This window comes from Lolium perenne, chromosome 4 (genome assembly GCF_019359855.2).
Source record: "Lolium perenne isolate Kyuss_39 chromosome 4, Kyuss_2.0, whole genome shotgun sequence".
Lineage (NCBI taxonomy): Eukaryota > Viridiplantae > Streptophyta > Magnoliopsida > Poales > Poaceae > Lolium > Lolium perenne.
This window is the reverse complement of record NC_067247.2, coordinates 142,419,875-142,447,114: the sequence shown is the minus strand read 5'-3', so window position 1 is coordinate 142,447,114 and position 27,240 is coordinate 142,419,875. Positions and strand designations below refer to the sequence as shown.

The 27,240-nt window shown below is 42.1% G+C and overlaps 1 protein-coding gene across 1 annotated transcript; it reads right to left on the bottom strand.

The window, feature by feature from the left end:
* Positions 1-11,341: 11,341 nt before the first annotated feature.
* LOC127347253 (TPD1 protein homolog 1B-like) lies at positions 11,342-12,241 on the bottom strand. The gene is made up of 2 exons (XM_071819674.1): positions 12,086-12,241; positions 11,342-11,993 (listed from the first exon to the last, which is right to left on the bottom strand). The coding sequence occupies exons 1-2, from the start codon at positions 12,162-12,164 to the stop codon at positions 11,557-11,559; spliced, it is 516 nt and encodes a 171-aa protein (XP_071675775.1). The 5' UTR covers positions 12,165-12,241; the 3' UTR covers positions 11,342-11,556.
* Positions 12,242-27,240: the final 14,999 nt, after the last annotated feature.

Sequence of the window (27,240 nt, the reverse complement as noted above, 5' to 3'; positions counted from 1 at the left end):
ATCATAAATTTTCTTAGGCATAACAGAAATACTTACACCAAGATCACATAAAGCATTACAATCAAAATCATTGACCCTCACCTTAATGATGGGCTCCCAACCATCTTCTAACTTTCTAGGAATAGAGGTTTCAAGTTTTAGTTTCTCCTCTCTTGCTTTGATGAGAGCATTTGTAATATGTTTTGTAAAGGCCAAATTTATAGCACTAGCATTGGAACTTTTAGCAAGCTTTTGTAAGAACTTTATGACTTCAGAGATGTGGCAATCATCAAAGTCTAAACCATTATGATCTACAGCAATGGGATCATCATCCCCAATGTTGGAAAAAATTTCAGCAGTTTTATCACAGGCAGTTTCCGGCAGTTTTGCAGGCTTTGCATTAGAAGTAGAAACATTGCCAACACCAATTCTTTCACCATTATTAGTAGGAGGTGCAGCAACATGTGGAGCATTAACATTACTAGTGGTGGTAATAGTCCAAACTTTAGCTACATTATTCTCTTTAGCAAGTTTTTCATTATCTTCTCTTTCCCACCTAGCATGCAATTCAGCCATCAATCTTATATTCTCATTAATTCTAACTTGGATGGCATTTGCTGTAGTAGCAATTTTATTTTCAATATCCTTATTAGGCATAACTTTCGATTTCAAAAGATCAACATCAGAGGCAAGACTATCAACCTTAGAAGCAAGAATATCAATTTTATTGAGCTTTTCCTCGACAGATTTGTTAAAAGCAGTTTGTGTACTAATAAATTCTTTAAGCATAGCTTCAAGTCCAGGGGGTGTGTTCCTATTATTGTTGTAAGAATTCCCATAAGAATTACCATAACCGTTACCATTATTATAAGGATATGGCCTATAGTTATTACTAGAATTGTTCCGATAAGCATTGTTGTTGAAATTATTATTTTTAATGAAGTTTACATCAACATGTTCTTCTTGAGCAACCAATGAAGCTAATGGAACATTATTAGGATCAACATTAGTCCTATCATTCACAAGCATAGACATAATAGCATCAATCTTATCACTCGAGGAAGAGGTTTCTTCGACAGAATTTACCTTCTTACCTTGTGGAGCTCTTTCCGTGTGCCATTCAGAGTAATTAATCATCATATTATCAAGAAGCTTTGTTGCTTCACCAAGAGTGATGGACATAAAGGTACCTCCAGCAGCTGAACCCAATAGGTTGCGCGAAGAAAAGTTCACTCATGCATAAAAGGTTTGGATGATCATCCAAGTAGTCAGTCCATGGGTTGGGCAATTCTTTACCAAAGATTTCATTCTCTCCCATGCTTGAGCAACATGTTCATTATCTAATTGTTTAAAATTCATCATGCTACTCCTCAAAGATATAATTTTAGCGGGAGGATAATATCTACCAATAAAAGCATCCTTACATTTAGTCCATGAATCAATACTATTTCTAGGCAGAGATAGCAACCAATCTTTAGCTCTTCCTCTTAATGAGAAAGGGAACAATTTTAATTTTATAATGTCACCATCTACATCCTTATACTTTTGCATTTCACATAATTCAACAAAATTATTAAGATGGGCAGCAGCATCATCAGAACTAACACCAGAAAATTGCTCTCTCATAACAAGATTCAGTAAAGCAGGTTTAATTTCAAAGAATTCTGCTGTAGTAGTAGGTGGAGCAATAGGTGTGCATAAGAAATCATTATTATTTGTGGTTGTGAAGTCACACAACTTAGTATTTTCAGGAGTACCCATTTTAGCAGTGGTAAATAAAGCAAACTAGATAAAGTAAAGCAAGTAACTAATTTTTTTTGTGTTTTTAATATAATGCAGCAAACAAAGTAGTAAGTAAAATAAAGCAAGACAAAAACAAAGTAAAGAGATTGGATTGTGGAGACTCCCCTTGCAGCTTGTCTTGATCTCCCCGGCAACGGCGCCAGAAAAAGAGCTGTTGACGTGGGAGTTGAAAATCTTTGTGGTGTAACTTTTCTTCGTTCCCCGGCAACGGCGCCAGAAAAAGAGCTTGATGGCGTGTAACACACACGTTCGTTGGGAACCCCAAGAGGAAGGTATGATGCACACAGTAGCAAGTTTTCCCTCAGAAAGAAACCAAGGTTTATCGAACCAGGAGGAGCCAAGAAGCACGTTGAAGGTTGATGGCGGTGAGATGTAGTGCGGTGCAACACCAGGGATTCCGGCGCCAACGTGGAACCTGCACAACACAACCAAAGTACTTTGCCCCAACGAAACAGTGAGGTTGTCAATCTCACCGGCTTGCTGTAACAAAGGATTAGATGTATAGTGTGGATGATGATTGTTTGCAGAAAATAGTAAAGAACAAATATTGCAGTAGATTGTATTCAATGTAAAAGAATGGACCGGGGTCCACAGTTCACTAGAGGTGTCTCTCCCATAAGATAAATAGCATGTTGGGTGAACAAATTACAGTCGGGCAATTGACAAATAGAGAGGGCATGACAATGCACATACATGATATGATAAGTATAGTGAGATTTAATTGGGCATTACGACAAAGTACATAGACCGCTATCGAGCATGCATCTATGCCTAAAAAGTCCACCTTCAGGTTATCATCCGAACCCCTTCCAGTATTAAGTTGCAAACAACAGAAAATTGCATTAAGTATGGTGCGTAATGTAATCAATAACTACATCCTCGGACATAGCATCAATGTTTTATCCCTAGTGGCAACAGCACATCCACAACCTTAGAACTTTCTGTCACTATCCCAAATTTAATGGAGGCATGAACCCACTATCAAGCATAAATACTCCCTCTTGGAGTTAAGAGTAAAAACTTGGCCAGAGCCTCTACTAATAATGGAGAGCATGCAAGATCATAAACAACACATAGGTAATAGATTGATAATCAACATAACATAGTATTCTCTATCCATCGGATCCCGACAAACACAACATATAGCATTACAGATAGATGATCTTGATCATGTTAGGCAGCTCACAAGATCCAACAATGAAGCACATAAGGAGAAGACGACCATCTAGCTACTGCTATGGACCCATAGTCCAGGGGTGAACTACTCACTCATCACTCCGGAGGCGACCATGGCGGTGAAGAGTCCTCCGGGAGATGATTCCCCTCTCCGGCAGGGTGTCGGAGGAGATCTCCTGAATCCCCCGAGATGGGATTGGCGGCGGCGGCGCCTCTGGAAGGTTTTCCGTATCGTGGCTCTCGGTACTGGGGGTTTCGCGACAGAGGCTTTAAGTAGGCGGAAGGGCAGGTCAAGAGGCGCCACAGGGGCCCCACACAACAGGGCCGCGCGGGCCCCTTGCTGGCCGCGCCGCCCTGTTGTGGCGGCGCCTCGTGGCCCCACTTCGTGACTCCTTCGGTCTTCTGGAAGCTTCGTGTAAAAATAGGCCCCTGGGCGTTGATTTCGTCCAATTCCGAGAATATTTCCTTTGTAGGATTTCTGAAACCAAAAACAGCAGAAAACAAAGAATCGGCTCTTCGGCATCTCGTTAATAGGTTAGTGCCGGAAAATGCATAAATATGACATAAAGTATGCATAAAACATGTAGATATCATCAATAATGTGGCATGGAACATAAGAAATTATCGATACGTCGGAGACGTATCAGCCACCGCCATCGCGAAGCCAAGATCTGGGGGACAGGAGTCTCTGTTCCGGCACGCCGCCGGGACGGGGAAGTGCCCCCGGAAGGCTTCTCCATCAACACCACCGCCATCTTCATCAACGCTGTTGTCTCCCATGAGGAGGGAGTAGTTCTCCATCGAGGCTCGGGGCTGTACCGGTAGCTATGTGGTTAATCTCTCTCCTATGTGCTTCAATACAATAATCTCATGAGCTGCCTTACATGATTGAGATTCATATGATGATGCTTGTAATCTAGATGTCATTGTGCTAGTCAAGTGGATTTTACTTATGTGATCTCCGGAGACTCCTTGTCCCACGTGTGTAAAGGTGACAGTGTGTGCACCGTGTGGGTCTCTTAGGCTATATTTCACAGAATACTTATTCGCTGTTATGAATGGCATAGTGAAGTGCTTATTTATATCTCTTTATGATTGCAATGTGTTTTGTATCACAATTTATCTGTGTGCTACTCTAGTGATGTTATTAAAGTAGTTTATTCCTCCTGCACGGTGTAATGGTGACAGTGTGTGCATCGTGTAGTACTTGGCGTAGGCTATGATTGTGATCTCTTGTAGATTATGAAGTTAACTATTGCTATGATAGTATTGATGTGATCTATTCCTCCTTTCGTAGTGTGAAGGTGACAGTGTGCATGCTATGTTAGTACTTGGTTTGGTTATGTTGATCTATTATGCACTCTAAGGTTATTTAAATATGAACATTGAATATTGTGGAGCTTGTTAACTCCGGCATTGAGGGTTCGTGTAATCCTACACAGTTAGTGGTGTTCATCATCCAACAAGAGGGTGTAGAGTCTAGCATCTATTTATTTATTCTGTTATGTGATCAATGTTGAGAGTGTCCACTAGTGAAAGTATGATCCCTAGGCCTTGTTCCTAAATACTGCTATCGCTGCTTGTTTACTGTTTTACTGCATTTATACTGCCTGCAATATTATCACCATCAACCACACGCCAGTCCTGGACAACAAAGCACTTTTCTGGTGCCATTGCTACTGCTCATACTTATTCATACCACCTGTATTTCACTATCTCTTCGCCGAACTAGTGCACCTATTAGGTGTGTTGGGGACACAAGAGACTTCTTGCTTTGTGGTTGCAGGGTTGCTTGAGAGGGATATCTTTGACCTCTTCCTCCCTGAGTTCGATAAACCTTGGGTGATCCACTTAAGGGAAACTTGCTGCTATTCTACAAACCTCTGCTCTTGGAGGCCCAACACTGTCTACAAGAATAGAAGCACCCGTAGACATCAAGCACTTTTCTGGCGCCGTTGCCGGGGAGGAAAGGTAAACGGCACTCACACACCGGATCCCGGCAACGAAGCACTTTTCTGGCGCCGTTGCCGGGGAGGAAAGGTAAAAGGCACTCATACTCCGGTCCCAGGTAAAGTAATTTTCTGTTACCGTTGTGTGTGTGCTCGAAGCTATTTCCTTTAGATCCTGCAATTGCATCTTTTTGTTTCTTGTTTACACTAGTTAGGCATAATGGACAACAATGAGATTCTTATTCTATTTCCTGATTTAAGACATGGATGGTTTGATGCGAAAATTAAAAAACCTATGGAACATATTAGTATGAACGCTTTGAACACCATTGTTGCTAATGATATGGAAAATTCTAAGCTTGGGGAAGCTGGCTTTGATGAGCATGATATTTTTAGTCCCCCAAGCATTGAGGAGAAAATTTACTTTGATGATACTTTGCCTCCTATTTATGATGATTATAATGATAGTGGTCTTTTGGTGCCGCCTAGTATGGAGGATAAGTTTAATTATGATTACAATATGCCTCCTATATTTTATGATGAGAATAATAATGATAGCTACTTTGTTGAATTTGCTCCCACTACAACTAATAAAATTGATTATGCTTATGTGGAGAGTAATGATACTTTTATGCATGTGAATAAGAATGCTTTGTGTGATACTTATATTGTTGAGTTTGTTCATGATGCCTCTGAAAATTATTATGAGAGAGGAAAATATGGTTGTAGAAATTTTCATGTTACTAAAACACCTCTCTATATGCTGAAATTTTTGAAGTTACACTGATTTTATCTTCCTATGCTTGTTACTTTGCTCTTCATGAACTTGTTTATTTACAAGATTCCTATGCATAGGAAGCATGTTAGACTTAAATGTGTTTTGAATTTGCTTTTTGATGCTCTCTTTTGCTTCAACTCTTATTTCTTGCGAGTGCATCATTAAAACTGCTGAGCCCATCTTAATGGCTATAAAGAAAGAACTTCTTGGGAGATAACCCATGTGTTTTTTTACTACAGTACTTTGTTTTATATTTGAGTCTTGGAAGTTGTTTACTACTGTAGCAACCTCTCCTTATCTTATTTTATTGCATTGTAGTGCCAAGTAAAGTCTTTGATAGTAGAGTTGATACTAGATTTGGATTACTGCGCAGAAACAGATTTCTGTCTGTCACGAATTTGGGCAGGGCTCTCTGTAGGTAACTCATAAAAATCTGCCAGTTTACGTGCGTGATCCTCAGATATGTACGCAACTTTCATTCAATTTGAGCATTTTCATCTGAGCAAGTCTGGTGCCACTTTAAAATTCGTCTTTACGAACTGTTCTGTTTTGACAGATTCTGCCTTTTATTTCGCATTGCCTCTTTTGCTATGTTGGATGAATTTCTTTGTTCCATTAATGTCCAGTAGCTTTGTACAATGTCCATAAGTGTTAAGAATGATTATGTCACCTCTGAACATGTAAACTTTTATTGTGCACTAACCCTCTAATGAGTTGTTTCGAGTTTGGTGTGGAGGAAGTTTTCAAGGATCAAGAGAGGGAGATGATACAACATGATCAAGGAGAGTGAAAGCTCTAAGCTTGGGGATGCCCCGGTGGTTCACCCCTGCATATTTTAAGAAGACTCAAGCGTCTAAGCTTGGGGATGCCCAAGGCATCCCCTTCTTCATCGACAACTTATCAGGTTTCTTCTCTTGAAACTATATTTTTATTCGGTCACATCTTATGTACTTTACTTGGAGCGTCTGTTTGTTTTTGTTTATGTTTGAATAAGTTCATGCTTGTGTGGGAGAGAGACACGCTCCGCTGGTTCATATGAACACATGTGTTCTTAGCTTTTAATTTTCATGGCGAAGGTTGAAACTGCTTCGTTAATTGTTATATGGTTGGAAACGGGAAATGCTACATGTAGTAATTGGTATGATGTCTTGAATAACTTGATACTTGGCAATTGTTGTGCTCATATAGATCATGTTTAAGCTCTTGCATCATGTACCTTGTACCCATTAATGAATAACTACATAGAGCATGTTAAAATTTGGTTTGCATGATTGTTCTCTCTAAGTCTAGATATTTTCTGGTTGAGGTGTTTGAACAACAAGGAGATGATGTAAAGTCTTATAATGCTTACAATATGTTTATATGTGAGTTTTGCTGCACCGGTTCATCCTTGTGTTTGTTTCAAATAACCTTGCTAGCCTAAGCCTTGTATCGAGAGGGAATACTTCTCATGCATCCAAAATCCTTGAGCCAACCACTATGCCATTTGTGTCCACCATACCTACCTACTACATGGTATTTCTCCGCCATTCCAAAGTAAATTGCTTGAGTGCTACCTTTAAATAATTCAAAATTTATCACCTCTGATTTGTGTCAATGTTTTATAGCTCATGAGGAAGTATGTGGTGTTTATCTTTCATTCTTGTTAGGCAACTTTCACCAATGGACTAGTGGCTTCATCCGCTTATCCAATAATTTTGCAAAAAGAGCTGGCGCGGGGTTCCCAGCCCCCAATTAATCAACCTTCATTAATAATTCTCTTCACATGTTTTGCTCTGATTCATCAGTAAGCAACTTAATTTTTCAAATAGACACTCCTTCATGGTATGTGAATGTTGGAAGGCACCCGAGGATTCGGTTAGCCATGGCTTGTGTAAGCAAAAGGTTGGGAGGAGTGTCATCCATAAATAAAACTAAAATACATGTGTAAACAAAAGAGAAGAGGGATGATCTACCTTGCTGGTAGAGATAACGTCCTTCATGGGAGCCGCTCTTGAAAGTCTGGTTGATAAGGTAGTTAGAGTACCCACTACCATTCGTTGACAACAACAAACACCTCTCAAAACTTTACTTTTATGCTCTCTATATGATTTCAAAACTTAAAAAGCTCTAGCACATGATTTAATCCCTGCTTCCCTCTGCGAAGGGCCTTTCTTTTACTTTATTGTTGAGTCAGTTTACCTACTTCTTTCTATCTTAGAAGCAAACACTTGTGGCAACTGTGTGCATTGATTCTTACATGTTTACCTATTGCACTCGTTATATTACTTTACATTGACAATATCCATGAGATATACATGTTATAAGTTGAAAGCAACCGCTAAAACTTAATCTTCCGTTATGTTGCTTCAATACCTTTTACTTTGAATTATTGCTTTATGAGTTAACTCTTATGCAAGACTTATTGATGCTTGTCTTGAAAGTACTATTCATGAAAAGTATTTGCTTTATGATTCATTTGTTTACTCATATCATTACCATTGTTTTGATCGCTGCATTCATTACATAAGCTTACAATAGTATGATTAAGGTTATGATGGCATGTCACTCCAGAAATTATCTTTGTTATCGTTTACCTGCTCGGGACGAGCAGGAACTAAGCTTGGGGATGTTGATACGTCTCCGACGTATCGATAATTTCTTATGTTCCATGCCACATTATTGATGATATCTACATGTTTTATGCATACTTTATGTCATTATTATGCGTTTTCCGGAACTAACCTATTGACGAGATGCCGAAGGGCCAGTTGATGTTTTCTGCTGTTTTTGGTTTCAGAAATCCTAGTAAGGAAATATTCTCGGAATCAGACGAAATCAACGCCCAGGGTCCTATTTTTCCACGAAGCTTCCAGAAGTCCGAAGGGGAAACGAAGTGGGGTCACGAGGTGGGGACACAGTAGGGCGGCGCGGCCCAAGCCCTGGCCGCGCCGGCCTAGTGTGTGGCCCCACCAGGACTCCACCGACCTTGCCCTTCCGCCTACTTAAAGTCTCCGTCGCGAAAACCCTACCACGTTCGACGAAACCAGAGAAAACCTTCCAGAGCCACCGCCATCGCGAAGCCAAGATCTGGGGGACAGGAGTCTCTGTTCCGGCACGCCGCCGGGACGGGGAAGTGCCCCCGGAAGGCTTCTCCATCAACACCACCGCCATCTTCATCAACGCTGTTGTCTCCCATGAGGAGGGAGTAGTTCTCCATCGAGGCTCGGGGCTGTACCGGTAGCTATGTGGTTAATCTCTCTCCTATGTGCTTCAATACAATAATCTCATGAGCTGCCTTACATGATTGAGATTCATATGATGATGCTTGTAATCTAGATGTCATTGTGCTAGTCAAGTGGATTTTACTTATGTGATCTCCGGAGACTCCTTGTCCCACGTGTGTAAAGGTGACAGTGTGTGCACCGTGTGGGTCTCTTAGGCTATATTTCACAGAATACTTATTCGCTGTTATGAATGGCATAGTGAAGTGCTTATTTATATCTCTTTATGATTGCAATGTGTTTTGTATCACAATTTATCTGTGTGCTACTCTAGTGATGTTATTAAAGTAGTTTATTCCTCCTGCACGGTGTAATGGTGACAGTGTGTGCATCGTGTAGTACTTGGCGTAGGCTATGATTGTGATCTCTTGTAGATTATGAAGTTAACTATTGCTATGATAGTATTGATGTGATCTATTCCTCCTTTCGTAGTGTGAAGGTGACAGTGTGCATGCTATGTTAGTACTTGGTTTGGTTATGTTGATCTGTTATGCACTCTAAGGTTATTTAAATATGAACATTGAATATTGTGGAGCTTGTTAACTCCGGCATTGAGGGTTCGTGTAATCCTACACAGTTAGTGGTGTTCATCATCCAACAAGAGGGTGTAGAGTCTAGCATCTATTTATTTATTCTGTTATGTGATCAATGTTGAGAGTGTCCACTAGTGAAAGTATGATCCCTAGGCCTTGTTCCTAAATACTGCTATCGCTGCTTGTTTCATCGTTTTACCGCATTTATATCGCTCGCAATATTACCACCATCAACCACACGCCAGTCCTGGACAACAAAGCACTTTTTTGGTGCCATTGCTACTGCTCATACTTATTCATACCACATGTATTTCACTATCTCTTCGCCGAACTAGTGCACCTATTAGGTGTGTTGGGGACACAAAAGACTTCTTGCTTTGTGGTTGTAGGGTTGCTTGAGAGGGATATCTTTGACCTCTTCCTCCCTGAGTTCGATAAACCTTGGGTGATCCACTTAAGGGAAACTTGCTGCTGTTCTACAAACCTCTGCTCTTGGAGGCCCAACACTGTCTACAAGAATAGAAGCACCCGTAGACATCAAAGGGGTATGGAGAGAGATGGCAAGAAGCAGGACCCGTGCTTGTGTTTATCTTAGAGGCACGCGGTCCGTTCAATGGTGATTGGGCGACAACAGGCCTGACCTCGCTAGAAGCAATGATCAAGGTGATACTTGAAATAAAAATGAAGTATTTGTTTTGATCAAAGTCAAACTTCATAAAATGTAACTAACTATATATAAAAGTATATTAACTTTAGTAATACAAAATGCATATAATATGCAAATTTATTTCCTGATGGTTTTACTTACATTAATTAATGTTTTCGATACTTGTATTATTTTTTATATATTTGGCCAGAGTTTACAAAGTTTGACTTTGATTAAAACTAATGTACATCTTAATTTGCGACGGATAGAGTACTACTCCCTCCATTCACTAACATAAGATTATAGTATACTTGTAGTGTACGGTTTTGTATATTGTGATGTATATATGTTGCATCCTATACTTGCCACCGATCTCTCCCATCTGGTTCCGCTGTCGCCGCCACCATCGTCACCGCACCAAGCACTACCTCGGCTACCTCGTTGTCCGCCACATCAATGGAGCTTGGTCCCCCATCCATTCTCTCTCTTCTCTCTCTTCTGGCCGAGTTCACTCATGATGGACCCTTCAACTTCCCTAATCCGATCACCAGCATGGTTGCCCCCAAGACCTATCTTGCCTAAAGGGATCACGTTGCATCAGTGCTTCAGGGTCATCGATCTCCTCATAGGCTCCGTCGACGGGAATCCTACATGGCTGCCAACTATGAGGGTCGTCTCCTCATAGTATATTTTGTTCGGAAGGGTCACGCTTGGAGATTGGGATGCTAGCAGACTGAAAAAATATATTTATATAAGTCTGGCCCCAAAAGTACAATGTCCGATAAAAACCTTACTTCATGTTTCTTGTGTTGTGGATTATCTTTAGTATACTCTGACGGTCTCGAGGTGTGGCTCGATCTCGTTTATGGTGGGTGGATGTGGGAGATGGTGGTAGGTGGATGGTGTGTACGCTTGTGAGCTTACCCATTCGGCACCCCCTATTCCCTCTTATTTACACGGTGGCTCGATCTCGTTTATGGTGGGTAAATTTGATCCTAAGATCGTTCATATCGCGGATGCGGCCCAGAATGTGCTTGTGGAAGGTCGTCCAATGGTGGTTGATTGTATCTATAGCCCTAAAAATAGTGGTTTTTTGCAATTTGCTCATATCTAAAATTACAGATGGAGTGAAGTGTGCAAAAGGATTGTTTATATGGCTGGCTAAGATATACGAATATGACATAGCTCCGACACATTTCTTAACGCTGCGACATTACTCATTCAACTCTGTGCCTCGGCACCATAAGTAGATAGACATGAGACTACAAAGGGGTAGATCTTCAAATCTAAAATTACACGTACGCCCTAAAAACCCCAGCTAATGAGCTAAGAACAGACTAGCAGCTGAACTCCACTTAACTTTATTGCTAATAAGAATGGATAGCTGCATCCAGGCGTCACCGATCGATCTATCCCGGAGCTACTACAGCTAGGCGCAGTTGCACGCGGCGGATACGACTTTCATCTCGTAGAGGAAGGAGTTGGCGTACTGGAAGATGATCATCTCGCTGGGTAAGATGGGACCGCCGTCCTTGACGAGGCAGTCGTCGAAGCCTAGGCGGCGGAAGGTGGCCGGGTCGACGAGCTCCGTGTTTGCGAAGTCCCCGCAGGAGAGGTGGACGTCGCACACGGTGCAGTCGATGCAGTTGTTGGTGATCTCCACAGTGTAGGCCGGCATGCCGCTGTGGAGGCTGGCGTCGCTGTTCTGGGCCACCGTCACCAGCTCCTCCGGCTCCGAGCACCCGTACACGTCCACCCGCCTCGACGAGTGGACTCCTCCTCCCGTCGCCGGGGAAGGTGCGCTGGCTTTGAGCATCTTGCGCGTGTGATTCCGGTGCTGCAGCTGCGGTGAGGAAGAGGGTGACGCTAGCAGAAACAAGAGCAGACGGCGTGAGCGAAATACTGAAGAATAGGCATACATGCAGATTTATAAGTAGGTAGTACGAAACATTGGCTACCTTCGCAGCAAGCTAGGAGAAGCAGGAGGATGGTGAGGACGATCAGTACAGCCAAAGAACGCATCTGAGGGCACGCCATGGCCTTCAAGCTCTCGCACTTACCAAAGCTAGCTCTGAGGCGGCTCTGGATCTGTATTGTGTGTTCGTTTCTTCTCCTGGTACGTGTACAGTGTACTTGTAGTGGGCAAGTTACCTTGGGAAGTTAAACGCCGGCCCAGCGAAACTACTCGTTCGCAGCGCTGCAGTTTACCATGCGCGCGTGACCTCACTGACTGCCTAGGGCAACGCGAGTATAGGCCGGTTGCTCGCTTCGGGTTGAACACCGCGGAGTTAATAACCGAGGCGCACGGCCACCCAATGCATGCGTTGGGCCGTCGCGGCGGCGCCGGCCATTTCAACCGGTCGGTCTCGCCGCGGATGCGCGCAAGAGACTTGATGGCGCACGCGTGAGTGTAGCAGTAATTGGGTATGACGAGCGCCGCACGGCTACCTCAAAGCATAGAGACGTCCCAGTTCTACACGTGCCTCTTGACATCGGTTCGTGTATGCATGCACACGAGAGTAATACTTAGGAGCCAATAGCTCAACAGTGTACGTTTAGGTTTTTCAAGATATATATTTTTGAACAAGTTTTAAGATATACTCTACACTGTTGAGCCACGTTTAGGTTTTTCAACACTGTACGTAGTATTAAGAATTTTGCATTGAGAAATATACATGCATGTAGAAATAATGAGGCCGTATGGTAATATTGTTGCTCTTGATCTCCGTGTGATGAGAGAAGTATTTCAAAATGCATTGAAAAAAAAGAGAAGTGCACTCTTTTATGGATAAATTTTTAAATCTGAACATTCACTTGTTTAGGACATAAGAAGTACACCTTGGAATATCGGCATGCATCAGCAACAAATATAAGTAGAATATAATTGCTGCAATATGGATGTTAACCCACCCAAGACTTGCTATAAATTAAGCGGGCCGACATATGGCATGTTGGACACTTTTGATGGGATTCGTAGCATAGAAAACAAAAAATTTCCTACCGCAAGAACGAAAACACAAGACATGATCTAATCTAGTAGACGATAGCAACGAGGAGATGAAGAGACTAACCCTCGAAGATCGCAAAGCTTAACGAGATTAGATCTCGGGGTGGATGTAGTCGATCACTTGCCGCTTGCAAAAGCGCGTAGAAGATCTTGACGGTGCCACAATCGGGCAGCACCTCCGTACTCGGTCACACGTACGGTGTTGATGAAGACGACGTCCTCCTCCCCGTTCCAGCGGGCAGCGGAAGTAGTAGATCCTCCTCGGAATCCCGGTAGCACGACGGCGTGGTGGCGGTGGTGGTGGAGATCTCCGGCAGGGCTTCGCCTATGCGCTGCGGGAGAGATATGTGGAGGAGGGGCGCTAGGGTTTGGGGAGAGGGGGGTCTAGGGCGCCGGCCACTTGGGGGCTGCGGCCTAGGAGGCTTTGGTGTGGCCGGTTGATGTCTACGGGTGCTTCTATTCTTATAGACAGTGTTGGGCCTCCAAGAGCAGAGGTTTGTAGAACAGCAGCAAGTTTCCCTTATGTGGATCACCCAAGGTTTATCGAACTCAGAGAGGAAGAAGTCAAAGATATCCCTCTCATGCAACCCTGCAACCACAAAGCAAGAAGTCTCTTGTGTCCCTAACACACCTAATAGGTGCACTAGTTCGGCGAAGAGATAGTGAAATACAAGTGGTATGAATGAATATGAGCAGTAGTACGGCGCCAGAAAAGTGCTTGCTGGCGTGCAGTTGATGGTAGTAATATTGCAGGCAGTATAAATGCAGTAAAACAGTAAACAAGCAGCGATAGCAGTATTTAGGAACAAGGCCTAGGGATCATACTTTCACTAGTGGACACTCTCAACATTGATCACATAACAGAATAAATAAATAGATGCTAGACTCTACACCCTCTTGTTGGATGATGAACACCACTAACTGTGTAGGATTACACGAACCCTCAATGCCGGAGTTAACAAGCTCCACAATATTCAATGTTCATATTTAAATAACCTTAGAGTGCATAACAGATCGACATAACCAAACCAAGTACTAACATAGCATGCACACTGTCACCTTCACACTACGAAAGGAGGAATAGATCACATCAATACTATCATATCAATAGTTAACTTCATAATCTACAAGAGATCACAATCATAGCCTACGCCAAGTACTACACGATGCACACACTGTCACCATTACACCGTGCAGGAGGAATAAACTACTTTAATAACATCACTAGAGTAGCACGCAGATATATTGTGATACAAAACACATTGCAATCATAAAGAGATATAAATAAGCACTTCACTATGCCATTCATAACAGCGAATAAGTATTCTGTGAAATATAGCCTAAGAGACCCACACGGTGCACACACTGTCACCTTTACACACGTGGGACAAGGAGTCTCTGGAGATCACATAAGTAAAATCCACTTGACTAGCATAATGACATCTAGATTACAAGCATCATCATATGAATCTCAATCATGTAAGGCAGCTCATGAGATTATTGTATTGAAGTACATAAGAGAGAGATGAACCACATAGCTACCAAATCTTGGCTTCGCGATGGCGGCGGCTCTGGAAGGTTTTCTCTGGTTTCGTCGAACGTGGTAGGGTTTTCGCGACGGAGACTTTAAGTAGGCGGAAGGGCAAGGTCGGGGTGGCCACACGGGGTGGCCACACAACAGGGCCGCGCGGCCAAGGCCTGGGCCGCGCCGCCCTGTTGTGGTGGCGCCTCGTGGCCCCACTTCGTCTCCCCTCCGGTCTTCTGGAAGCTTCGTGTAAAAATAGACCCATGGGCGTTGATTTCGTCCAATTCCGAGAATATTTCCTTTGTAGGATTTCTGAAACCAAAAACAGCAGAAAACAGCAACTGGCTCTTCGGCATCTCGTTAATAGGTTAGTGCCGGAAAATGCATAAATATGACATAAAGTATGCATAAAACATGTAGATATCATCAATAATGTGGCATGGAACATAAGAAATTATCGATACGTCGGAGACGTATCAGCATCCCCAAGCTTAGTTCATGCTCGTCCCGAGCAGGTAAACGATAACAAAGATAATTTCTGGAGTGACATGCCATCATAACCTTGATCATACTATTGTAAGCATATGTAAAGAATGCAGCGATCAAAACAATGGTAATGACATGAGTAAACAAATGAATCATAAAGCAAAGACTTTTCATGAATAGTACTTCAAGACAAGCATCAATAAGTCTTGCATAAGAGTTAACTCATAAAGCAATAAATCAAAGTAAAGGTATTGAAGCAACACAAAGGAAGATTAAGTTTCAGCGGTTGCTTTCAACTTATAACATGTATATCTCATGGATAGTGTCAATGTAAAGTAATATAACAAGTGCAATATGCAAGTATGTAGGAATCAATGCACAGTTCACACAAGTGTTTGCTTCTTGAGGTGGAGAGAAATAGGTGAACTGACTCAACATAAAAGTAAAAGAAAGGCCCTTCGCAGAGGGAAGCATTGATTGCTATATTTGTGCTAGAGCTTTGGTTTTGAAAACAAGAAACAATTTTGTCAACGGTAGTAATAAAGCATATGTGTTATGTAAATTATATCTTACAAGTTGCAAGCCTCATGCATAGTATACTAGTAGTGCCCGCACCTTGTCCTAATTAGCTCGGATTACCAGGATTATCATCGCAATACACATGTTTTAACCAAGTGTCACAAAGGGGTACCTCTATGCCGCCTGTACAAAGGTCTAAGGAGAAAGCTCGCATTTGGATTTCTCGCTTTTGATTATTCTCAACTTAGACATCCATACCGGGACAACATAGACAACAGATAATGGACTCCTCTTTAATGCATAAGCATGTAGCAACAATTAATGTTCTCATATGAGATTGAGGATATATGTCCAAAACTGAAACTTCCACCATGATTCATGGCTTTAGTAAGCGGCCCAATGTTCTTCTCTAACATTATGCATGCTCTAACCATTTAATGAGTGGTAAATCTCCCTTACTTCAGACAAGACGAACATGCATAGCAACTCACATGATATTCAACAAAGAGTTGATGGCCTCCCCAGGAGCATGGTTATCGCACAACAAGCAACTTAATAAGAGATAAAGTGCATAAGTACATATTCAATACCACAATAGTTTTTAAGGCTATTTTGTCCCATGAGCTATATATTGCAAAGGCGAATGATGGAAATTTAAAGGTAGCACTCAAGCAATTTACTTTGGAATGGCGGAGAAATACCATGTAGTAGGTAGGTATGGTGGACACAAATGGCATAGTGGTTGGCTCAAGGATTTTGGATGCATGAGAAGTATTCCCTCTCGATACAAGGTTTAGGCTAGCAAGGTTATTTGAAACAAACACAAGGATGAACCGGTGCAGCAAGACTCACATAAAAGACATATTGTAAACATTATAAGACTCTACACCGTCTTCCTTGTTGTTCAAAACTCAATACTAGAAATTATCTAGACTTTAGAGAGACCAAATATGCAAACCAAATTTTAGCAAGCTCTATGTATTTCTTCATTAATAGGTGCAAAGTATATGATGCAAGAGCTTAAACATGAGCACAACAATTGCCAAGTATCAAATTATCCAAGGCATTTTACCAATTACTACATGTAGCATTTCCCGTTTCCAACCATATAACAATGAACGAAGCAGTTTCAACCTTCGTCATGAACATTAAGATAAAGCTAAGAACACATGTGTTCATATGCAACAGCGGAGCGTGTCTCTCTCCCACACAAGCATTTATTCAGAGAATGAAAATAACAAAACGAAAATAAAAGCACACGGACGCTCCAAGTAAAGTACATAAGATGTGACCGAATAAAAATATAGTTTCAAGAGAAGAAACCTGATAAGTTGTCGATGAAGAAGGGGATGCCTTGGGCATCCCCAAGCTTAGACGCTTGAGTCTTCTTGAAATATGCAGGGATGAACCACGGGGGCATCCCCAAGCTTAGACTTTTCACTCTTCTTGATCATAGTATATCATCCTCCTCTCTTGACCCTTGAAAACTTCCTTCACACCAAACTCGAAATAACTCATTAGAGGGTTAGTGCATAATCAAAAATTCACATGTTCAGAGGTGACACAATCATTCTTAACACTTCTGGACATTGCACAAAGCTTCTGAAAGTTAATGGAACAAAGAAATCCATCCAACACAGCAAAAGAGGCAATGCGAAATAAAAGGCAGAATCTGTCGAAACAGAACAGTCCGTAAAGACGAATTTTAAAGTGGCACCAGACTTGCTCAAATGAAAATGCCCAAATTGAATGAAAGTTGCGTACATATCTGAGGATCACGCACGTAAATTGGCATATTTTTCTGAGCTACCTACAGAGAGGCAGGTCGAAATTCGTGACAGCAAGAAATCTGTTTCTACGCAGCAATCCAAATCTAGTATGAACCTTACTATTAAAGACTTTACTTGGCACAACAATGCAACAAAACTAAGATAAGGAGAGGTTGCTACAGTAGTAACAACTTCCAAGACACAAATATAAAACAAAGCTACTGTAGCAAAATAAACACATGGGTTATCTCCCAAGAAGTTCTTTCTTTATAGCCATTAAGATGGGCTCAGCATTTTTAATGATGCACTCGCAAGAAATAGTATTTGAAGCAAAAGAGAGCATCAAGAGGCAAATTCAAAAAAAATTTAAGCCTAACATTCTTCCTATGAAAAGGAATCTTGTACACAAATGAATTCATGAAGAACAAAGTAACAAGCATAGAAAGATAAAACCAGTGTAACTTCAAAAATTTCAGCATATAGAGAGGTGTTTTAGTAACATGAAAATTTCTACAACCATATTTTTCTCTCTCATAATAACTTTCAGTAGCATCATGAGCAAACTCAACAATATAAGTATCACATAAAACATCTTTATTCACATGCATAAAAGTATCATTACCCTCCACATAAGCATAGTCAATTTTATTGGTAATAGTGGGAGCAAATTCAACAAAGTAGCTATCATTATTATTCTCATCATCAAATATAGGAGGCATATTGTAATGATAATCAAATTTATCCTCCATAACAGGCGGTACTAAAAGACTGCTATCATTATAATCATCATAAATAGGAGGCAAAGTATCATCAAAGTAAATTTTCTCCTCAATGCTTGGGGGACTAAAAATATCATGCTCATCAAAGCCAGCTTCCCCAAGCTTAAAATTTTCCATATCATTAGCAACAATGGTGTTCAAAGCGTTCATACTAATGTGTTCCATAGGTTTTTTAATTTTCGCATCAAACCATCCATGTCTTAAATCAGGAAATAGAATAAGAAGCTTATTGTTGTCCATTATGCCAAACTAGTGTAAACAAGAAACAAAAAGATGCAATTGCAGGATCTAAAGGAAATAGCTTCGAGCACACACACAATGGCAACAGAAAAGTACTTAGTTACCTGGGACCGGAGTATGAGTGCCTTTTACCTTTCCTCCCCGGCAACGGCGCCAGAAAATAGCTTGATGTCTACGGGTGCTTCTATTCTTGTAGACAGTGTTGGGCCTCCAAGAGCAGAGGTTTGTAGAACAGCAGCAAGTTTCCCTTAAGTGGATCACCCAAGGTTTATCGAACTCAGGGAGGAAGAGGTCAAAGATATCCCTCTCATGCAACCCTGCAACCACAAAGCAAGAAGTCTCTTGTGTCCCCAACACACCTAATAGGTGCACTAGTTCGGCGAAGAGATAAGTGGTATGAATGAATATGAGCAGTAGTACAGCGCCAGAAAAGTGCTTGCTGGCGTGCAGTTGATGGTAGTAATATTGCAGGCAGTATAAATGCAGTAAAACAGTAAACAAGCAGCGATAGCAGTATTTAGGAACAAGGCCTAGGGATCATACTTTCACTAGTGGACACTCTCAACATTGATCACATAACAGAATAAATAAATAGATGCTAGACTCTACACCCTCTTGTTGGATGATGAACACCACTAACTGTGTAGGATTACACGAACCCTCAATGCCGGAGTTAACAAGCTCCACAATATTAAATGTTCATATTTAAATAAACTTAGAGTGCATAACAGATCGACATAACCAAACCAAGTACTAACATAGCATGCACACTGTCACCTTCACACTACGAAAGGAGGAATAGATCACATCAATACTATCATATCAATAGTTAACTTCATAATCTACAAGAGATCACAATCATAGCCTACGCCAAGTACTACACGATGCACACACTGTCACCATTACACCGTGCAGGAGGAATAAACTACTTTAATAACATCACTAGAGTAGCACGCAGATATATTGTGATACAAAACACATTGCAATCATAAAGAGATATAAATAAGCACTTCACTATGCCATTCATAACAGCGAATAAGTATTCTGTGAAATATAGCCTAAGAGACCCACACGGTGCACACACTGTCACCTTTACACACGTGGGACAAGGAGTCTCCGGAGATCACATAAGTAAAATCCACTTGACTAGCATAATGACATCTAGATTACAAGCATCATCATATGAATCTCAATCATGTAAGGCAGCTCATGAGATTATTGTATTGAAGTACATAAGAGAGAGATGAACCACATAGCTACCGGTACAGCCCCGAGCCTCGATGGAGAACTACTCCCTCCTCATGGGAGACAACAGCGTTGATGAAGATGGCGGTGGTGTCGATGGAGAAGCCTTCCGGGGGCACTTCCCCGTCCCGGCGGCGTGCCGGAACAGAGACTCCTGTCCCCCAGATCTTGGCTTCGCGATGGCGGCGGCTCTGGAAGGTTTTCTCTGGTTTCGTCGAACGTGGTAGGGTTTTCGCGACGGAGACTTTAAGTAGGCGGAAGGGCAAGGTCGGGGGGCCACACGGGGTGGCCACACAACAGGGCCGCGCGGCCAAGGCCTGGGCCGCGCCGCCCTGTTGTGGCGGCGCCTCGTGGCCCCACTTCGTCTCCCCTCCGGTCTTCTGGAAGCTTCGTGTAAAAATAGGCCCCTGGGCGTTGATTTCGTCCAATTCCGAGAATATTTCCTTTGTAGGATTTCTGAAACCAAAAACAGCAGAAAATAGCAACTGGCTCTTCGGCATCTCGTTAATAGGTTAGTGCCGGAAAATGCATAAATATGACATAAAGTATGCATAAAACATGTAGATATCATCAATAATGTGGCATGGAACATAAGAAATTATCGATACGTCGGAGACGTATCACCGGCCCCTCCCCTTGGCTCCTCATTATATAGGTGGAAATCCCCAAGAGTTGTAGTCCAAGTCTTCGAATAAGACCCCAACAACAAAACCTCCCAAAAGTGGGAAACCTACTCAAGGGGGGAGTCCTACTCAAGGTGGGGCTCCCACCTTTCCTTAAGGTGGGTTGGCCGGCCACCTTAGGTGGAGCCCACCTGGGACTCCTCCCCGTAGGGTTGGCCAGCCTAGCTGGTGGAGTCCCTCCGGGACTCCGCCTTCCATAGTGATTTCTTCCGGACTTTTATAGAACCTTCTAGAATCTTCCATAAATGCACCGGATCATTTTCAAACTTGTAAAAATGACTTCCTATATATGAATCTTATTCTCCGGACCATTCCGGAACTCCTCGTGATGTCCTGGATCCCATCCGATACTCCGAACAAAACTTCGAACTCCATTCCATATTCCATATCTACTCAAATGACATCAAACCTTAAGTGTGTCACCCTACGGTTCGCGAACTATGCAGACATGGTTGAGACTTATCTCCGACCAATAACCAATAGCGGGATCTGGAGATCCATAATGGCTCCCGCATATTCAACGATGACTTAGTGATCGAATGAACCATTTACATACGATACCGATTCCCTTTGTCACGCAATATTTTACTTGTCCGAGGTTTGATCATCGGTATCTCTATACCTCGTTCAACCTCATCTCCTGACAAGTACTCTTTACTCGTACCGTGGTATGTGGTCTCTAATGAACCATTCATATGTTTCCAAACTAATTAGACGACATTCCACCGAGAGGGCCCAGAGTATATCTATCCGTCATCGGGATGGACAAATCCCACTGTTGATCCGTATGCCTCAACTCATACTTTCCGGATACCTAATCCCACCTTTATAACCACCCATTTACGCAGTGGCGTTTGATGTAATCAAAGTACCCTTCCGGCATAAGTGATTTACATGATCTCATGGTCGAAAGGACTAGGTAACTATGTATCGAAAGCTTATAGCAAATGAACTTAATGACGTGATCTTATGCTACGCTTAATTGGGTGTGTCCATTACATCATTCACATAATGACATAACCTTGTTATTAATAACATCCAATGTTCATGATCATGAAACTATGATCATCTATTAATCAACAAGCTAGTTATACAAGATGCTTACTAGGGACTCCTTGTTGTTTACATAACACACATGTATCAATATTTCGGTTAATACAATTATTGCATGGTATATAAACAATTATAGCATGGTATATCGAAAGCTTGATATGCTTCAGCTTCTTGTGTGACCTTGGTTCTTGTGCATTGGCGATGGCACCCATGTTGTCACAATAAATGACTAGTGGGTCCAATGCACTAGGAACCACACCAAGCTCAAAAAATGAACCTCTTCATCCATACCACTTCCGATGAAGCCTCCGAAGCCGCTATGTATTCCGATTCTGTTGAAGACTTTGCCACCGTGCACTTCTTGGAGCTGCACCAGCTTACTGCAGCACCATTCAATATAAACACGTACCTAGACTGGGACTTAGAGTCATCAGGATCAGTGTTCCAACTTGCATTGGTGTAACTGGTTACAACGAGCTCTTGGTCACCTCCATAACAAAGAAACATATCCTTAGTTCTTTTCAAGTACTTCAGGATATTCTTGACCACTGTCCAGTGTTCCATTCCTGGATCACTTTGATATCTGCTAGTCAAACTAACAGCATGTGCTATATCCGGTCTAGTACACAGCATGGCATACATGATAGAGCCTACTGCCGAGACATAGGGGATCTGATTCATCCTCTCTCTTTCTTCTGCCGTAGCCGGACCTTGAGTCTTACTCAAGACCTTACCTGGCAACATCGGTAAGAATCATTTCTTACTTTCATCCATTCTAAACTTATTTAGAATCTTGTCCAGGTATGTACTTTATGAAAGCCCTATTAGGCGTCTTGATCTATCTCTATAAATCTTGATGCCTAAAATGTACGCTGCTTCACCAAGGTCCTTCATTGAAAAACACTTATTCAAATAACCTTTTACACTGCTTAATAGTTCTATATCATTCCCAATCAATAATATGTCATCTACATATAATATCAGGAATGCTACAGAGCTCCCACTCACTTTCTTGTAAATACAGGCCTCTCCATGACACTGTATAAACCCGAAGTCTTTGATCACCTTATCAAAGCGTCGGTTCCAACTCCTGGATGCTTGCTTCAATCCATAAATGGAACGTTGAAGCTTGCACACTTTGTCAGCATTTTTAGGATCGACAAAACCTTTGGGTTGTACCATATACAACTCTTCCTCAATGTCACCATTAAGGAACGCCGTTTTGACATGACATCCATCTGCCAAATCTCATAATCGAAAAATGCAGCTATTGCTAACAAAATCCTCACAGACTTTAGCTTCGCTACAGGTGAGAAAGTCTCATCGTAGTCAACACCTTGAATTTGTCGGAAACCTTTTGCGACAAGTCGAGCTTTATAGACAGTAACATTACCATCAGCATCTGTTTTTCTCTTGAAGATCCATTTATTCTCGACAGCCTTTCGGCTATCAGGTAAGTCTACCAAAGTCCACACTTTGTTATCATACATGGATCCCATTTCGGATTTCATGGCTTCTTGCCATTTGTTGGAATCTGGGCTCATCATCGCTTCTTCATACGTCTCAGGGTCCTCATCATTGTTGTCCACAATCATGACATTTAGACAAGGATCATACCAGTCAGGAGTGGTACGTTCCCTTGTCGATCTGCGAGGTTCAGTAGCTACCTCGCTCGAAGTTTCATGATCATTATCATTAGCTTCCTCTGTTACCGGTGCGGGCGGCACAGGAACATCTTCCGGTACTGCGCTACTCTGATCAACGAGAGAAGGTTCAGTAACCTCGTCGAGTTCTACTTTTCTTCCAGTCACTTCTTTAGTGAGAAACTCTTTCTCAAGAAAGATTCCGTTCTTAGCAACAAAGATTTTGCCTTCGGATTTGTGATAGAAAGTATACCCTATAGTTTCCTTAGGGTATCCTATGAAGACGCATTTCTCCGCTTTGGGTTCTAGCTTGTCCGGTTGTAACTTTTTTACATAGGCTTCGCAACCCCAAACTTTAAGGAACGACGGCTTAGGTTTCTTATTAAACCACAATTCATACGGTGTCGTTGCAACGGATTTAGATGGTGCCCTATTTAAAGTGAATGCAGCTGTCTCTAATGCATAACCCCAAAACGATAACGGCAAATCAGTAAGAGACATCATAGAAAGAGAGTTCGATTACGACGTTCGGACACACCATTGCGCTGTGGTGTTCCCGACGGTGTCAACTGTGAAAGTATTCCGCATTTCTTTAAATGCATGCCAAACTCATAACTCAGATATTCGCCTCCGCGATCGTAACGTTGAAACTTGATCTTCTTGTTACGTTGATTTTCTACTTCACTTTGGAATTCCTTAAACTTCTGGAAAGTTTCGGATTTATGTTTCATGAAATAGATATACCCATATCTACTCAGATCATCTGTGAAGGTTAGAACATAACGATAACCACCACGCGAGGCTACACTCATTGGTCCGCACACATCGGTATGTATGATTTCCAATAAGTCTATAGCTTGCTCCATAATACCAGAGAATGGAGTCTTAGTCATTTTTACCATTAGACATGCTTCGCATCTGTCAAGTGACTCAAAGTCAAGTGACTCAAGTAGTCCATCGGAATGGAGTTTCTTCATGCGTTTCACTCCAATATGACCAAGATGACAGTGCCACATATAAGTAGAATTATCATTCAATTTAATTTGCTTAGCATCAATGTTATGAACATGTGTATCACTACTATCGAGACTTAATAGAAATAAACCATTCTTCTCAGGCGCATGACCATAAAAGATATTATTCATAAAAATAGAACAACCATTATTCTCAGACTTGAATGAATAACCGTCTTGCATTAAACAAGATCCAGATATAATGTTCATGCTCAACGCAGGCACTAAATAACAATTATTGAGGTTTAAAACTAATCCCGAAGGTAGATGTAGAGGGAGTGTGCCGACAGCGATCACATCGACCTTGGATCCATTTCCAACGCGCATCGTCACTTCATCCCTCGATAGGGTTCGTTTATTCCGTAGTTCCTGTTTCGAGTTACAAATGTGAGCAACCGAACCAGTATCATATACCCAGGCACTAGTACGAGACCCAGTAAGATAAACATCTATAACATGTATATTAGATATACCTTTCTTCTTCTTGACAAGGCCGCTCTTCAGATCAGCCAAGTTCTTGGGGCAATTACGCTTCCAGTGCCCCTTCCCATTGCAGTAATAGCACTCAATATCAGGTTTAGGGCCACCCTTAGGCTTCTCAGGAGGAGCGGCAGCTTTCTTGCCACCCTTCTTGACGCTGCCCTTCTTAGGTTTGCCTTGCTTCTTGAAACTGGTGGTCTTGTTGACCATCAACACTTGGTGCTCTTTCTGTATCTCAATCTCAGCAGATTTTAGCATGGAGAAGAGTTCAGGTAACTCCTTGTTCATGTTCTGCATGTTGTAGTTCATCACGAAGTTCTTGTAACTTGGTGGCAGTGATTGGAGAACACGATGAATACCCAGCTGGTTGGGGATGATAATCCCCAAGTCACTGAGCTTCTTCGCGTGTCCGGACATAGCGAACACGTGCTCACTAACAGAGCTGCCCTCTTCCATCATACAGCCAAAGAACTGTTTCGAGGCCTCATAGCTCTCCACAGCCGCATGAGTTTCAAAGATAACTTTGAGCTCATTGATCATATCACAAGGGTCATGGTGCTCAAAACGCTTTTGGAGCTCTGCCTCTAGGCTGCACAGAATGGCACACTGAACTTGAGAGTAGAGAGTCACCCGAGTTTCGTAAACATTTTTCTCATCCTCGGATACTGCAGGGGGTGGTGGGGAACCTAGCGGTGCATCAAGCACATATTGCAGATTTCCGCCATTGAGGAAGATCCTCACATGACGGAACCAGTCGGTGAAGTTGCTACCATTGCTTTTAAGCTTTTCTTTCTCTAGGAACTGGTTAAAATTGATTGATGGGGACGCCATGATCTACAACATATATTTGCAATAGTTTAGACTAAGTTTATGACAAACTGAGTTCAAATTTTAATTCAACAAAATTAAAAAACTAGGTGAACTCCCACTCAAAACAATATCCCTCGTATTATCTTAGTGATCACACGAACCAAATCCACCACACCAAGTCCGATCATCACGAGACAAGATGTAACTTCAATGGCGAACACTCAAAGTGTTCATCATATCAATCATATGACTCATGCTCTACCTTTCGGTATCCCGTGTTCCGAGACCATGTCTGTACATGCTAGGCTCGTCAAGGCAACCTTAGTATCCGCGTGTGCAAATCTGGCTTGCACCCGTTGTATGCACATGTAGAATCTATCACACCCGATCATCACGTGATGCTTCGAAACGACAAGTCTTAGCAACGGTGCTACTAAGGATGAACACTTTATTATCTTGATATTTAGTGAGAGGGATCATCTTATAATGCTACCATCGCGATCTAAGCAAAATAAGATTCATAAAAGGATTAACATCACATACAATTCATATGTGATATGATATGGCCCCTTTGTCTTTGCGCCTTTGATCTTCACCTCCAAAGCACGGACATGATCTCCATCATCAACGGGCATGATCTCCATCATCGTCGGCGTAGCGTCAAGGTCCATGGCGCCGTCTTCATGATTGTACTGCCATGTAGCAACTATTACAACTTTTTTGAAATACTACTTAACATGAAATTTAAAGACAACCATAAGGTTCCTGCCGGTTGCCACAATACAATAATGATCATCTCATACATATTCATCATCACATTATGGCCATATCACATCACCAAACCCTGCAAAAACAAGTTAGACGGTTCTAATTTGGTTTGCATATTTTACGTGGTTTAGGGTTTTCGCATAAGATCCAATCTACCTACGAACATGAACCACAACGGTGATACTAGTGTTGTCAATAGAAAGAGTAAATTGGATCTTCACTATAGTAGGAGAGACAAACACCCGCAAAGCCACTTATGCAATACAAGTTGCACGTCGAGCGTGGAGCAAATCTCATGAACGCGGTCATGTAAAGTTAGCCCGAGCCACTTCATCCCACTATGCCACAAAGATGCAAAGTACTCGAACTAAAGACAACAAAGCATCAACGCCCACAAAACAATTGTGTTCTACTCGTGCAACCAATCTATGCATAGACACAGCTCTGATACCACTGATGGGATTCGTAGCATAGAAAATAAAAAAATCCTACCGCAAGAACGAAAACACAAGCCAAGATCTAATCTAGTAGACGGTAGCAACGAGGAGATGAAGAGACTAACCCTCAAAGATCGCAAAGCTTAACGAGATTAGATCTCGGGGTGGATGTAGTCGATCACTTGCTGACATAGGCATCCCCAATGGGTCTGCCGAAGATGGTACCCGGGGTTTACTGAAGGCCCACAAGTCGAAGAATATGAAGTTCGGAAGCCCAATTAGTATTAAGCAAAGTTAGAGTTGTATTAGGAAATATAGAGACTTGTAAGTTTACGGGTTGAACTCGGAGAGTTTCCCGGAATCTGTAATCTTGTGTAACACGGTACCCTCGGCTCCGCCTCCTATATAAGGGGGAGTCGAGGGACAAAGAGAGGATCGAATCCATTGTCAACATAACCCTAATTTCTTAATCGTCGAGTACTTTTCGGCTGAAACCTTCGAGATCTATTTGCCCTCTACTTCCAACCAAACCCAAGTCTACAATACGTAGGCATTGATAAGTTAATCTCTTGTCACTTGACGCTTGCAAAAGCGCGTAGAAGATCTTGACGGTGCCACAATCGGGCAGCACCTCCGTACTCGATCACACGTACGGT

Bases quoted from the DNA above. Each gene is read 5' to 3' on its own strand.
- LOC127347253 (XM_071819674.1), bottom strand. From the start codon at position 12,164: ATGGCGTGCCCTCAGATGCGTTCTTTGGCTGTACTGATCGTCCTCACC. The intron at 11,994-12,085 runs GTAGCCAATGTT...TGTTTCTGCTAG, and splicing joins TCTCCTAGCTTGCTGCGAAG to CGTCACCCTCTTCCTCACCG.